General features: G+C 32.5%; 1 protein-coding gene across 1 annotated transcript; it reads right to left on the bottom strand.

The window, feature by feature from the left end:
• Positions 1-3,852: 3,852 nt before the first annotated feature.
• On the bottom strand, positions 3,853-12,086 carry LOC117122073 (nucleolin-like). Its single transcript, XM_033267541.1, has 5 exons — positions 11,921-12,086; positions 10,283-10,325; positions 9,384-9,504; positions 8,337-8,487; positions 3,853-6,232 (listed from the first exon to the last, which is right to left on the bottom strand). The coding sequence occupies exons 2-5, from the start codon at positions 10,311-10,313 to the stop codon at positions 5,795-5,797; spliced, it is 741 nt and encodes a 246-aa protein (XP_033123432.1). The 5' UTR covers positions 10,314-10,325; positions 11,921-12,086; the 3' UTR covers positions 3,853-5,794.
• Between the last annotated feature and the right edge of the window lie 3,776 nt (positions 12,087-15,862).

Below are 15,862 nucleotides of genomic sequence, written 5' to 3'. Positions count from 1 at the left end.
TAGTCTATTTTTTTCTAATTTGCATAATGAATTTTTCAAACATTTTTGTCTATTTAAAAAAAAGTACGTAAGTTATGAAGATGGTAACAATAAAAAATCTATTATAAATTTAATTCTACATTTTTAGACAAAAAAATTAACCCTCTTGGCCCACGGCCCATTTTTTGACACTATTACCATGCGTATTATTAACCCGCATTGTATATATACAAAGAATTTTTTCTAGTAGGATCAGAGTTGACTAACTGGTACTTGGTGTGGTGCTAGGTTTATCGCATTTATGGTTTAGGGGCCGCGGTTTACCTCCCTCCGTTTAGTCATGGCTGGATCAGGGGTAGTAAACTCAGCGATCGTGGGTTCGATTCCCACACGGGGCAAGAATTTTTTTAAAAAAATTCTTTATTTTATTTTTTTTTTTTTTTTAAGGGCGTGAGTTCGATTCCCACACGAGCCATTTTTTTTGTAATTTTTTTTTTAAGGCAGTTTAGTTGATGGTGGATAATGAATAGCAAACATGGAGGTTGTGTGTTCGATTCCCACACGAACCATTTTTTTTTTCTTTAAGGCAGTTTAGTTGATGGTGGATGATAATGAATGTATTGTACTTGTTGATGACGTCGCGATATAACAACAAACAACAACGTGTCATGTCCGAGCCTGGGCCGTCATGGAAGCTCACTGGCTCCTGTGTAATTCATCTTGAGCCAACTGCAGACGAAAAGGTTACAATCTTTTCAGAGATAAGCTGGGAGAAAGTTTTAGACAGTGCCCATCAATGGAAGGATTTTAATACTGAGGAATGGAAGTTAGCGAAGTCCTTGGCTTGCTTAACTGTTTTTCTTCGATCGTCGCTTCCAACCGTCTATGCGCGTCTAGCCTAAAGAGGGCCTACATAGCTGGTCGAGATCCATGAAAAGTCGTATATAAAGATATGTGTTACCCACATCTTTATATTTGCACAAGTAATTAAAATTGTTTATTGAGCAGATTAATCACACTGAAAACAATTGTACTACATTCGGCTGATGCACGGTCATTTCAGTAGCCATGGTTATACATAAAAAGTTAAAAAAAAAAACATGTTGTAACTAGGTAAGTAGTAGGACTATTGCTAATGAAACTACAGGGCCGCCTAGGCTAGGTAGGTAAATATATCTGGCTAAACGACCTATATTGTATCTAGGCATAGTTAGGCTTAGGCCTATGCCCTACTACTACTACATTTTACAGTTCAGTTAATAAAATCTCTAGCAAGTGGGGACTCTTGAATCGGCCTGCAGCTGGACTTGTGATAGTTACCTATGATCAGGTATGATCTAGTGTTATGATATATGCATTTTTCATTAGTCGTTATACATGTTAAAAATAATAATAAATATAAATATATAATAAATATATGGCAACAATATAAATATATAACAACAAAATATATATGAATAAATTATTTAATTTTTATATATGTAATATTTATGCTATTAACTACAGTATATTAAATAATATTAATGCATTCTATACATTCTATACAAATCAATAAACAATATAAATAAAATATAAACAAATGTAAATACTTATATATATATACATACATATAAATAAATAATAATATAATATAATAAATATAAATATATAATAAATATATGGCAACAATATAAATATATAACAACAAAATATATATCAATAAATTATTTAATTTTTATATATGTAATATTTATGCTATTAACTACAGTATATTAAATAATATTAATGCATTTTATACATTCTATACAAATTAATAAACAATATAAATAAAATATAAACAAATGTAAATACATATATACATACATACATATAAAGAAATAATAATATAATATAATATATAATATTTTAGTAACATAACATATTTAACACATTAAAATATATATACATATATATCACAAATTAATTATATATATATATATATATATATATATATATATGTATGTATATTTCTTAAATTAATTTTCTATTATGAAACGGGCAGCAAAATTGTAAACCAATAATACTGTAAGGGTGCCTTTAAGGTATGTGAAGCTTCATTAGAAAATCTATAGTCATTTTTATATTTAACTAATTTTTCACCATGAATAATTAATTTTGCATTTTATACTTTATCATTTCAGGTTAATGAACTGAAAAATATGGCAAAAAAAAGAAAAAGAAAGAAGACACGGAACGCCTACATTCATGTTGTATCTCCAGTTATAAACAAACACAAATCAGTACTTCATATTACAATTACAAACCACTGCGGACAATTTTCAAGAAACTGTTTGTTCTGTTTCATATCACACTGAACTCCAGAACCATTGAAATCCAAAGTCCAGTGAAGATGAGGGATTTTGTGACCAATATTTTTATAAAATCAAAAATTTAAATAAAGCAGTTGGAAGAGATACCATTCCAAATTTAGGAATTTATCAACCCAAAACATTCTTTGAATTCGAGTGTAAGCAACAACTAACTCGTAACCATAAAAGCTAAGGTTATACAGCTTTCAGGAACCAAAAAGTTCAACACAAGAAATGGGCTAAAAATATTACACAATGTATGCTGATTGATCCATCGTGTTCAGTACAGACAACTATTTGGGAAATTTTCATTCACAAAATTAAACATCCAGATTGCAGGAAAAAATGTTTGAAATGTTCAATATGATGTCAATTTGCAAGTGATAACAAGTTTTTAAAAATACGTTTTCTGTAATAAGCCTTTATTGCTATCTTGTTATAAAATTGTGGATTCAGATTATATAGTTTTTAATTACTCTAAATGCTCAAAAAAGCACCGTGTCGTGGCTCTTAAGAGTATATTATTACCTTTTGTGTAACTAAAGAATTTGGGTTTTAAATACAATGTATACAGTGTTAGGATGAATAAATAGCACAATGAATACACAAGTATTTCTTTTTTTTTTTGTATTAAAGTGTAAATTTACTATGAGATTGGACCCATGATACGTCTACTGTACTACAGGAATGCGATATATGTAACATGGGAACGAGCATGAAAAGCGCCACACCAGTATTATTATGAGCTCAGTAGCCACATGTACCTTTTAGGTACCTATTTTTTTCAACTGAGTGTAGAATTTTCTGAAGGGGAGTGGGTGGGGTCAAAGATGCCTTTAAATTAAAATCATGTCAATTAAAAAAATGCAATTGTCATTATTATATTTGTATTCACAGAAAATATTCCAGTTAGCATGATATGAATAGAAAAAAAGCATTGATTTTTAACTTCTATTTTTGTGGGGTGTAAGCTAGTAAGCGTAAGTATTTTTTATGAATCTGATTTAACACCTAACTTTCAAATTAGGACACAGTGAAAAGCATTTACAAAATATGAGAAGGTGCGATTTCCTGGCATCAATATTCTTGCTCAGTTTTTTCAGCACTACATACTTGTTGTCTGAAGCAAACTCATTCTGCCAATGGGACGTAAGAGCTTTAACTTTAAAATTCATACTATTTTGGAAAAGGATGAGAATGTCTCTAAACAACAGACTTATCAGAAGAATTGAAAAAAAAACTACTAAGTCTTCAATGGGTCTTTAATTTTGAACAAATGGGCAGCCCTCATCCACGATTGTAAACTAAAGGGCTGTTTGGCCATTAGAATTTATTTTTAAATTGTCTTCATGATAAAAACAAAAATTCCATATCATTCAAAAAATCCCAAGATTGAATGAACAGTTAATGTTTCTTCATTGAATGATAAAAAGTTTAATGAGTACTAATACATACAAATAGAAGGTAGACTATGATAATGGCGTTGACGTTCAATAATATTATGTTATATGTGTGCTTTGACAAAACAAAAAAAAACATACGGTAATTGGTGGTAGTTTCTATATCATACTTTATTCAATATTTATAAACACAGATAGAACGTTTTGTTGAGATATTCAATAAATAGCTACCATTTCAATGTAAAGTGATTTTACCCAGAGAAAAGCAAATAACAGAAATCTTATAATAGAAAATTATATCAATAGTTTTATAAAAGATATAAAAATATGCTTTTTATGTAACCAGCGTGAATATTATTTACATATTTTATGATTGTATTAGATTATTCATTCATAAAAATCTTTAAAAATATTAAAATTCTTCAATCATTATTGTCGCCAGAAATATTGTGTCTTATTGTAGGTCAATAAAACAAAATACATATCAGATTTAAAATGGAGTCTCATGACATCATTCTAGTGAGCCCTCATTGTTGAACTTTATCATCGTTTGAAAAGATTAACATCATGACCCATGTGATATGCCTGCTTCCATAAAATCGCTACACTGCGGCTACCATGCTGTCACCAACGTTACACTGCGTAGCCGACCAATCAGCGTCTCAAAAACTGTTGACAACATGTAGCGGTTCTTTAGAAACCAGACATTTAGTCTTAAAATGATTGAAGACAAAAACTGCATGGTAGAAGTGTTCGTCACACAGCATGGTCACATTGTACCTGTGTCAAGTACGTATTTATAACACAACGTTGCTGGAACGTTGTGTGAATGTAATTTTCTGACATTAACCTAACTTCCATGCTACTACTATAACTCTTGAATAGCGAATGTTATAACGTTCTGTGTTTATTGGGAGAGATCCATGCATAGTTACCAACCGTCTCGCATCGTGGGGGACGGTCCGGCATTTGATAATGATTTTGGAAGAAACACGCATTTTGCAGAAACACATTCGTGATCATAAATTTTTCACGCATTTAGCATATGCGTGATAATTAATTATCTTCAATTCAGATGAAAATGTACCGGTATTTAAAATTCGAAGAAATTGGTTTTATTGAAATATAAAACTGTCACTTGGCCGCAATAACTCGAGTACAGTTAATTGAAGAGTGCAGTATTTACGTGAATACCGTACTTAATTCACTGACGCGTTACTTAAAATTGATCACTATGCCTATTCATTTTTTTTTTGTTTGAGTAATGAATGTGTACATAGTTTGGGAGCTCGAATTAAACATAGGCCTACTGTACTTCGGAACTGAAATAGTACGTGGCTTTATTAACAATATTTTTGTTTATGTACCAAGTATTGTCAACAAACACTCCCTGAAATCGTTTTAAAACAACTTAAAAGGTCTAGGATCTGCCCCTAGACCTCAACGGGGCCCTGTATCGACCCCCGCTAACTGATGTAGTCACGCACTTCAAATCTCTCAGGTTGGTAACTATGTATATCAAAATATATTTATGTATAATAATTTTTTTTTTTATGGCATCAAAGAAATTCTATCAAAATGAAGCTGCCAAAAAGTTGCAGAATTAAATCGATATAATCATTTGAAATGCGGAAACTCAATGCGGAAACTCAAAAACATTTCAGCTACCATAAGCCTACATGCTATTGTCTGTTAAATAAACAAAATGAATTCCTGATAAAATACGTAATAAATTGATTGGCATTTCCTTTAGCTAATATTACGACCGTATAAACTTATCAAATACCGGTACCGATTAATTATCAAATAATCCACATAAACGCGTTTCCTTTTTAAATCGCGTTGCCGGCTAGCTGAGTCGCGTTATAACTTGTTGGTGGATGTACGTTACGCCTACAGTTAAAAACTTGTTTTTCTCAGTATAGGCTCATTTCTCATCTTCACATGAAGTAAAAGTTTGCATTTTTAATTTCCAAAACAATTGTCTTGGACTGCACCACCACATATTATAATTAGAAGACAATTCTGATTTTAAGTCTTATAAAAATAGGACTATAACAGGACAGGTCGGAGTTTCTATGAGCATTTTTACACGTCTTTGAATCGTTTCTTTTGCCATAATAACCTGTTTCCCGCGCTTGGTATATGTGGGGGAGGCACACCTTCTTCTATATCATCCACAACTCCTTTACCAACTTCGTAGTTATTAACAGTACGCTGATTGGGTCCCGAGTTCAGGTTAAATAACGTGTAGTCAAAATTTAACGTGGTGGGATTTTCAAACTTGCTTGCAATCTCATTTCTTATCTGTGGGTCATTTTCTAATCTTGAAACAGTTCTTGGAATTTGTTTTCGTGGTGCTTTTTTCTTTTTATTTGGCATCCCAGACCATGTATTTGCGTCAAGGATTGATAAACGACTTGATTTTGGCTTTTTGTCTTCACCGTCTTCGCCATTCTGTTTTTCTTTCTCTTCTGATTCACTTTCCTCTTCATATTCGTCATCAAATTCCTTTTCTATTCCTGTCTGCAATAAAAATAGGTGTACATTAAAATGTTAACTCACATTTAATATTTTTTCATTCCTGATGATGACATTAGTAATGCGAAATATTGAATCTCGAAACGATGGCGTGCATTTCGATACTTGGAGTATGTATTATACTATCTTAACTCATATTCATGTTTTAGATATAAAACCTGGTTACCATAAAAGTAGCTACACGCTCTCGCCGACTCCTTTGGCGACGCTGATTGGTCAGTTGAATCAGAGAGCGTTCCCGATTGAGTCGGGGGACAGCTACGCAGTGCAAGAATTGCAGTGAAAACGCTGCAGTTTTAGCGACTGTGTAGCGATTCTATGGAAACTACGCTTTAGAGTCGTGTATAACACATTCATTGAATGCTATTTCATCTTTGGAATTGGATAGCTCTATTTATATTATTATTATTATTATTATTAATATTATTATTATTATTATTATTAATATTATTATTATTATCATTATTATCTTTATTATTATTATTAAGTCAATATTTTTTTGTAGGCCTACTGAACGTTTCTATAGGTTCGCTCACCCTGCCTGTCGGCAACAGTCACCAGCAGTGTCTGGAAGGTTGGACCTGGCTCAACTTTGCCGATTACTTTGCAGGAGGTACCCTCCCGATTGCTAATGTCGTTGATAGGGTGAGCGATTCTATGGAAATCGAGATTTATAGCTCACTATCTACCCTATTTTATATATTGTTTGCGTAAACAACAATTTGACATTGTTTACAATGAAATCCGTTCAATCTAGCGGATTTACCGGAGCATGCAACTTATCGACAAAACATGAACGTTATGATATGGATGGGAATAAAACCATTGCAAATAGGCAATCACAAAGCATGTAAATAAACAACATTTCTGCCGGTACCCCGTTTAATAATAGCCAGCAATGTATCGTTTGATATTAGGTCTAAGCCTTTTATTGATCGTTTTCTTTGTTCCGTTACAGTACATGACCATGTTATTGCTTAATGTAGGCCTACTTTGCTGAATATGTTTGTTCCCTCTCTCCTCTCCACCCCAAAGATCATTATATGCTGTCTCTTATATGGAGAATGAGAAATTCAATTTTTTATGTTTATGTGTAAACTTTGCGTTATTATTATTTTTCGCACAAATTACGAACGCATAGGCCTAATCCTTAATATGACTGGTAATTAATTTAAGGATTTCATAAGATTCAAGATTCCATGTATTGTTATATACAAATACAAGTACAGTACATGAAATTTATTTTCCAGAGCAGGGAATACACAAAATATACAAACAAATTGAATTGCGAGACAAATAAAAATATATACAGTACAGTGGAAGAAGATCAAGTGAGTTGGACGTCGAGAGGTAAATGAGTTGAGATGTATTAACGGTATAAAGAGATGTGACTATGAAAACTTTGTCATACTGACAGTAGATGACAGGCATATGGCAAAGATGAGATTTGTTTTTTTTTGTTTTTTTCAATTTAATTTACTATTAATAACAAAAAGATTTCGATGTGTGTCTCATTTGAAATTAATAACGTTTAGTGCTTTTACGTGAGCTATTCAATACAATAATTAAAATTTCAGTGGTTTCCCCAAATTTGACGCCTGACGATAGGCCTACAATTTTGGTTTAGATTTTTCATTCTTCTTTTGCGACATGTTTTGGATAGGTCTCGTTTTCAAATCCCGCATCAATTAGCCTCGCATAACGTGAATTAACGTGAATGCTACCTTATTCAACCACAGTAACAATCTGCCTTTATTTTTATTTTTTCCCCAAAAAATATATTTTTGCTCAAATGAAAAAAAAAAGATTAATTGATTGAATGAATGATTGATTGATTAGTTAGTTGGTTAATTTGTTAATTAATTAGGTGGTTGATTAATTAATTAGTTTATTCTGTAGCTAAGATATACTATATACCGTATTTAAAGTACTGTAGATCAGAGACCAAAAACACAGGCTCTACCGTCTTGGTTCCTCGGCACTTATATTATATTAGGAATTATGTTTATAGGCCTAAATGTTTATAAGTGAATACATACTTGACTTGATACTATTACAATTTTAAAGCATAGTATTACTGTATTCTTACCACATCTAGGGGTTCAAAGTCAGCGGGATCCTCCTTGCCAAAGGCAGGGTTTTCTGTTACTACGTCATCTTTTCGCCCCATTTCCGCCCACATAATACGATCAACATCATCTAAGTCACCAAGCTTCGATTCCATACTTTCCAATTCTCGCCTGTTATAATGTAAATACGTACATATTATTCAAAGTGTTAATCAAGTAGGCCTAATGTAAATAATATATATATATATATATATATATATAGAGACAGATATGTATATATATATGTATATAGTCCTGATAATAACAATAATAGAATAATAATAATAATAATAATAATAATAATAATTTACGCATTCCATCATAAATAAATTATTATGATATTACAATAATTGTTAATAATATTTAATTATGGAAGTAATTATATATATATACATATATATATAATATAATATAATATAAATCAAGAAAGCCGTTAACACTGTTATATTATATATAAATCATCAAAAAAGGTAAATACAGTGTTTACCTATTATTTAATGGAGTGTACCTGGCGATATTGGAATATGAAGCCTCTGCTCTAATGGTTATGAAACTCGCCTTGACAGAGAGAGCTCGCAGGTTCGAATCTAGTCATAGGCATTTTATTACACAATTTCTTTATTCATTTATTTATAAGACTACATTCGTTGAGAGCTATACTACACGATGTATTATGTCCTTTATTCGAACACTGTATATACCTTTCTTTGATGATTTATATATATATATATATATATATATATATATATATACATATATATATATAACATATATATGGCCTATATATATCATTATTTTTATCATCATTATCACATATATATAATAATCTTGATAATAACAATAATAATAATTTATGCATACTATTATAAATAAATTATTATGATATTACAATAATTGTTAATAATATTTAAGTATGGAAGATAAAATTGTACAAGAACAATTTATTATTTTGTTATTTGCCATCTCTATTTGAGGAAAACAAAATTGTTAATTCTTATGAATTATGAATCTCTATATATAATACTTACTTCTTTTTGCATACGTAGTAGCTAAGCGCAGCGATAGCAGTAATCAATATGAGTGAAAAGATCACTGCACATGCGCAAAGGATGGCAATAAGTCTACTGTTATCGTTTCCATCATTGTTCACTTGAATAAAAAAAAGGAAATTAGCTATAATAAAAAAATATACATGTGGAAAACACATTTTTGCAGACTAACACATATTATTGTATGGGGAATGATTATGATGGTGGTGACATTGAATGATAACGGTTATGATGATGATGATGATTATAAGGATGATGATGATAGCGATGATGATGACCTATAAAGATGATAATGAGGATGATTATAATGGTAAGGGTGATGATGATGGTGCTGTTGTGGCTGTAGTGAATTTTGATGATGGTGAATGAGGAGAAAAATGATGATGTGGGAGTTGACAACGATAATAACGATGTTGGTGGTAATCAATACGTAGCCAGGATTTTCAAACAGTGCGGACAGTATCAGGGTGGACCCACTTTACACGTATTGGCAAATAATGTGAACCCATTTTACGCAAAAATATGAAAAATCTGGACCCATTTTCTAGAATTTTATCAATTTTAAGCTAAATATGAGAAATCTGGACCCATTTTTAAAAATGTGGACCAATTCTTTGTGGACCCATTAGAAAAATTGTGTGGGACTGTCGAAACGGTCCCACAACAGAATGCCTAGGGCTGGAAGAAGTAGTTTGAAGATGAGCTTATGAAAAACATCGGGATGCATTTAATAAGTCTGATAAATTATCTATAGTCCTAAGCATAAAGTTCAATGCAACTAAAAAGTACAGGAACAATATGTGCGTGGTTTCTATTATAATACAGTATTTGAACAACGGAAATAGTATTTTAATAATATTTATCCAATCATCTCTTACCATCTGAGAGGCCTTCAGTTGTCCCACTCATTGTGACCAGATTCTGGAAAAAAGAAAATGTGAATAATTTGTCACTGTGGAAATTTCACCAAAGCTTGTTAACACAACAATATCTATGCCTCCAGTATGCTATTAAGTACAATTTAGAGTAATATAAAAAAGTGTAAGGTTTGAGCCAAGTAAATGTGTTTGGACAGGCACGAGAGAAATTCGATAAACACACAATTCTAAACATCGTAACCAACATAAACGGGCCTCGTAAATATAAATTACCATATAAAATATATAAGCATAATGTCCGGCTTGCATAATCGATATGTTAAAACCATGATCATGACAAGATCATTCACTATAATATATGCATAATTCGTATGAGAACGACCAAATAATGGAGTCGAACGCAGTTAGTTTTAAGCATATTTTTTCTTTAAATTTATAGTATATAAGCTTATTATATAGTTGACACACTCTTATATTTTTTTTTAACGAACGTACCACTTTGAATGTCTCCAGGTGCGCTGCAACTAGAGCGCCCTGAAGTCCTCATATCCTCCACCCACATAAGTGGACTTATGACAGTGTGCACTTAAGATACACCTAATCCTATTTACATTAATTTAGGCGGCCCTACGTGTGTACCGATTTATATCATATTTCGTTCATAAATTACGCTTAATACGAGATATTGATTTGACCATTAATGTATCCAAGGTTACAAAAGGCCAAGTATAATGGTCACGTTTCATCTGTCCGTGCAACATGTGTTCTGAAAACGCAGACTTTTATGAAATTCCTCGCAAAAATCAATAACGTCAATGAGTCAGCTTTTATACCTGGTTGTTTGTTAGATACCAAGGCTACCAGTGAAATAATTACATTACGATTTTGAACATATATCGACGAGAGATAATGGTGGCTGTAATGTTACAGCATAAGCTAATTATAATCAGTTGTGTATCGTGGTACCTGTACGCCGGGGGAGGGGGAGTGGCGCATGTCCTTCCAAAAAATATTCGCGCTCCCAGTCGACCCCCCCAAAAAACCATGCTCAAGTAATCAAAAATCACCTAAAATCACCTTTTTTTTGCGCGCTAGCTCCCCTTACCTAATCATCGACCCTCCCCCCAACCCTTCATTATGCGAACCCATCAGTACCTGTCTCTTATACACATCTAGATGTGTATAAGAGACAGTCTTCTAAAGACACTATATAAGTATATATATATATATATATATATATTTATTAAGGTATAAAACACAAAACAAAACAACAGATATATATATATATATATATATATATATATATATATATATATATATTGTATATAATTATTATTAAATTAGATTGTTATTAAATATATATTATTAATTGTCTATTAGTTTATACATATGAGACCGATATCCAATATATTGTTATTATAATATTTTTCACTATAACAAAATGCTAATGTAGCTATGATTTATTACTGCCCAACACAAATTACAATTCAAATGAGTATAAACGTTTACTATGTCATAGGTTCACTGACTACTACTGTATATATTGATATTTCCACTTGCATTGAGTTAAATAATAATTCTACTAACACCATATGCGTCTCTCAATACATTATATAACATCACAGGCTATATACTTACCTTTAAACGCCACCAATACGAACAAAATCATAAAATCCTTTAGAATGTCATCATGTCAAATTAAACTAACATACACAGGCCATTCGTACACGGTACATAATGATTCAGCGGTGTCATTCTTCAAAAGGAAAAATAATAATGACATCTATCCATGACGTCTACAAGGTATGGGCGTTCCGACACTATGGTGAATGAAGTGGAACCAACTTCATTGCATAACAAAGGAGTGCTCTTAAAGGGTCGTGTACAAATTTGAACCTATTGAGGTAAATCAGTGAGGCGTTTTCTTTAAAATTGCAGTCGAAAGAGGTATTAGAAATGACCCGAAAATTCCGTTTTGTGCTTTTAATTTGCATTAAAAAAATAAATCAAAGAATGAGTTATGAAAAGAGAGGGACAAACATGTTTACAAGCATAAATAGGCCTTTACGTTCCTTTTTAAGTTGTACTGAGTATTCGGATCGGCGATTAATAATGAAAATAAATTATAGATATACAAAATAATACATAGGTGCAGTCTTGTTCTCTCAAGAATTAACGGCGTGTATAGGATCAATATACAGTATTAATTTCCGTATTCATCCTTCAATGCCTGTTACAAATGTAATCATCCTGTACTCTTTATCATGTGATTGGTTGTAATTAGATCTATACGTTTAACATTAAATCATAAGTAAAGTAAACGCCATTGACATTTAAATGGAGGAAAATGGATATCTTTCTTAGATGTATATGCTTCGATGCATGGGTGTAATGGCAGGAACGCGTGAGGCTTCAAAATATTATCGTAAGTTACGGGTGCTGTAGCCTGACAAAACCTCTCCCATGGCATATTGACTTTTCAGTGTTTTCCTTCACGGTTTATCTGGTTCGCATCGACGTGACAGATCACCGAATATGTCAGGATGAGTAAACCAATACAATTGATGTCTATTCACCTGTAAATATTGCTGCTGGTTCGCGTGTTTCCTTTTATTCTCCCATTCCCACCGATGTCTGATGGTATAGACCTAAGCATGAACTCATCCTGATTCCTGGTGACACCCATTGGGTAGGCCCTACACGAACTTTGGATCAGACGAATCGAAAAAATACCGTAGTGTCTATAGATAAATTCTACCTATACATAATGTAGTTACCAACCGTCTCGCATCGTGCGGGACGATCCCGCATTTTAAAGTGATTTTTGATGAAACAAGCATTTTGCAGAAACACGTGCGTGATCATAAATTTGTCACGCATTTAGCACAAGTCTATGCGTGATAAGGAATTATCCCGAATTCAGGGAAAAATGTATTTAGAATTAGAAGAAATTGGTTTTATTAAAAATATAAAAACTGTCATGCAGTAACATGAGTCATTAGAAGGCTATCTCGTTCGAGATTCAATTCATCGAGAAAATTTATTTCCCGACAAAAACAACCAGCCAGCAGCCATGCACTTAGTAGGCCTAAAATATATATGGATGTGCGTGCGGTCTTGCGCGTTCAGTGTCACAACCAACCGTTGATTATGTGAATGAAACCGGGCCCCTACCTGGACTCCGCCCCTGGATCCCCGGGGCCCTGATGATCCTCCCAGTCAAGGTATACAGTCACGCATTTAAAATCTCTCAGGATGGTAACTATGCATAGGAAGTTCAATAGTAGCGCTAATACATATTCACCGCAGTGGTGTACATTGGAGTCTCGGTTAAATGGGGAGGGGTGGGCTGTTGGGGCGAAGTTGAAGTGGGGAGGGGGGCTCGATGATTAGGTGACAGGTAGCTAGCTTGCGATATAAGGTGGATTGAGGTGATTAACTAATAAGCATTTTTTGGGAGGGGGAGACTGGGGGCTTATCCCCCGCGCCACTGATTCGCCGAAAATTGGGCAGAGTAACCGACTTTTAATTTCTCCCCCAGACCAAAGTAAAACTAAATTTGTTTCCTTCACCCTTCCATCCCAAAGATGCAACGGAAAGGCTTAGCCATAATAATGTAGTGTAGGCCTATTATGTTAATGATATTTACTGTACTGTTACATGTTACTGTTACAAGAATATGTTTGTTTCTGTTTATTCACTCGAACGTTTCTTTGACGTTCTTTTTGTGGATCGCATTACACCTGGCGGAAGGGTGTGCATAGCGGGATTGGAGACCTTAAACCACTGTGAGCACACCCATACCCAAACGAAACTTGTGACGTTAACGTTGCCGTAGCTGACCAGTCGGTTGTCAAGCTCTTTATGTGAAGGATGACCCTTCCACTAGTCATGCCCTTTCTGCATACACTGGCTTTATTTATATTCTCTGCACACAGACTCACAACAATGCATTGTTTGAATAATTATGTCAGCACTTTTTAACAACCTCCATCGAATATTACGACACGTGTTACGTACTTCATTGCGGCAGGCCTATATTTAGAAATGGTCCTCATCACCAAATGTAGTACAATTATTTAGATGAATAATAAAACACGGTCTACTAGTTGTAGTGCTTTTGGAAAAGATTCAAGATCGCATTTATTGTCCAATAAAATAACAGAAAATTCATTTGAAACCAAACAACAGAAGTTCAAAAGTGTGCGCTCAAACCAATTTTAAAATTCGCTATTTAAACGTAAAAGCTTATAAATAGAAATAGGTCAAGTAATTGAATAGGCCTATCAGGAAGAATTATCATGATAATTTGCATTATTGTAACATATTCCTTAATCAGCCTTACAGAGCAGAGACTGGTAATGACAAAGAAAATGGAGCAAAAACTAAAACACTAAATAGTAATTAAAGGTACAGTTTGGTAATCAATAGAAAAACTATTTTGTCTTAATTATGTAGAACTTACATATATTTCTATACATTTCGTTTTATAACCTTTTACGTATGTTATGGTGTTTTTTAAAATTGGGTTGGCGCGCACATTTTTTAACTTCTGTTTGGTTTCAAATGAACTTCTGTTACTTTATCGGACAATAAAACAATAGAAGAGAACTGCACAAGTCATAGTAAATGGCTCCAGCTTTTTTTCCCCCTTTTTTTTTGGGGGGGGGGGGTCCATAGAATCGGTCAATGGATGAGACAATGGTGGTAATGATAAATCCCTATATTATTATTCATGATGATGAAGATGTTGATAATAACGATATTAATAATGATTATGAAGATGGTGATGATGATAATTACGTCATGATGATTCATCACAAGCTCAACAGTTCAAACAAAATAAAGCTGGAATTACGAACTCATTTTATTTATTTGCTAGAAAACTTAGAAAAGATTAAACTTAGGATAATAAACCAGACTCTTCTTAAGTTGTATAAGTATTTACAATTTTTTGGTGATATTGTACAACAGAAAGATACATGTTTTTAACACACAAACCTATATACAAATTCATACAAGGCGATAAGTGATGATAATGTGATAACACGACGGTTATCACTGGAAGGCTACAATAAATAATATGAAAACTAATTAAGATATTGTAAAAAGCAAATATTGTGTAAGTTTAACATCCTCTCTCATAGATGTACTCTGATGGACGTTAAAGTAACCAAGATGATATATATGGACGGCTTTTCGATAATCAATGGAAATCAATTCCTCTTTAAATAATATATTTATATAATTCATTAAATTTCAATTTCATCTAAATAATTATTATTAATGAAATAAACTTCTGTTTACACATGTGAAATATGACACAACACATTTTGATGATGACATAATTCTTATTGGTTCAATTTGATTACATGATACTGACTTGTGTGACATATTTGTAAAAAAAAAAATGTAAATTTATCACTTAACCAACTTATATACATAAAAAAAAGTTTTAAGAATTAATTTGGTCATATGATACCGACTTGTGTGATATACTTGTAAAAAAAAATAAAATTTATCACTCAACCAACTTATATACTTAAAATACAAAAGTTTTAAGGATTATATATAAAAATA

The sequence above is a fragment of the Anneissia japonica genome, unplaced genomic scaffold, assembly GCF_011630105.1.
Source record: "Anneissia japonica isolate Jap-2015-1 unplaced genomic scaffold, ASM1163010v1 scaffold1208_len1460985_cov181, whole genome shotgun sequence".
In the NCBI taxonomy this organism is placed as follows: Eukaryota; Metazoa; Echinodermata; class Crinoidea; order Comatulida; family Comatulidae; genus Anneissia; species Anneissia japonica.
The sequence above is the reverse complement of the archived record's forward strand: the minus strand, read 5'-3'. Positions and strand labels throughout refer to the sequence as shown.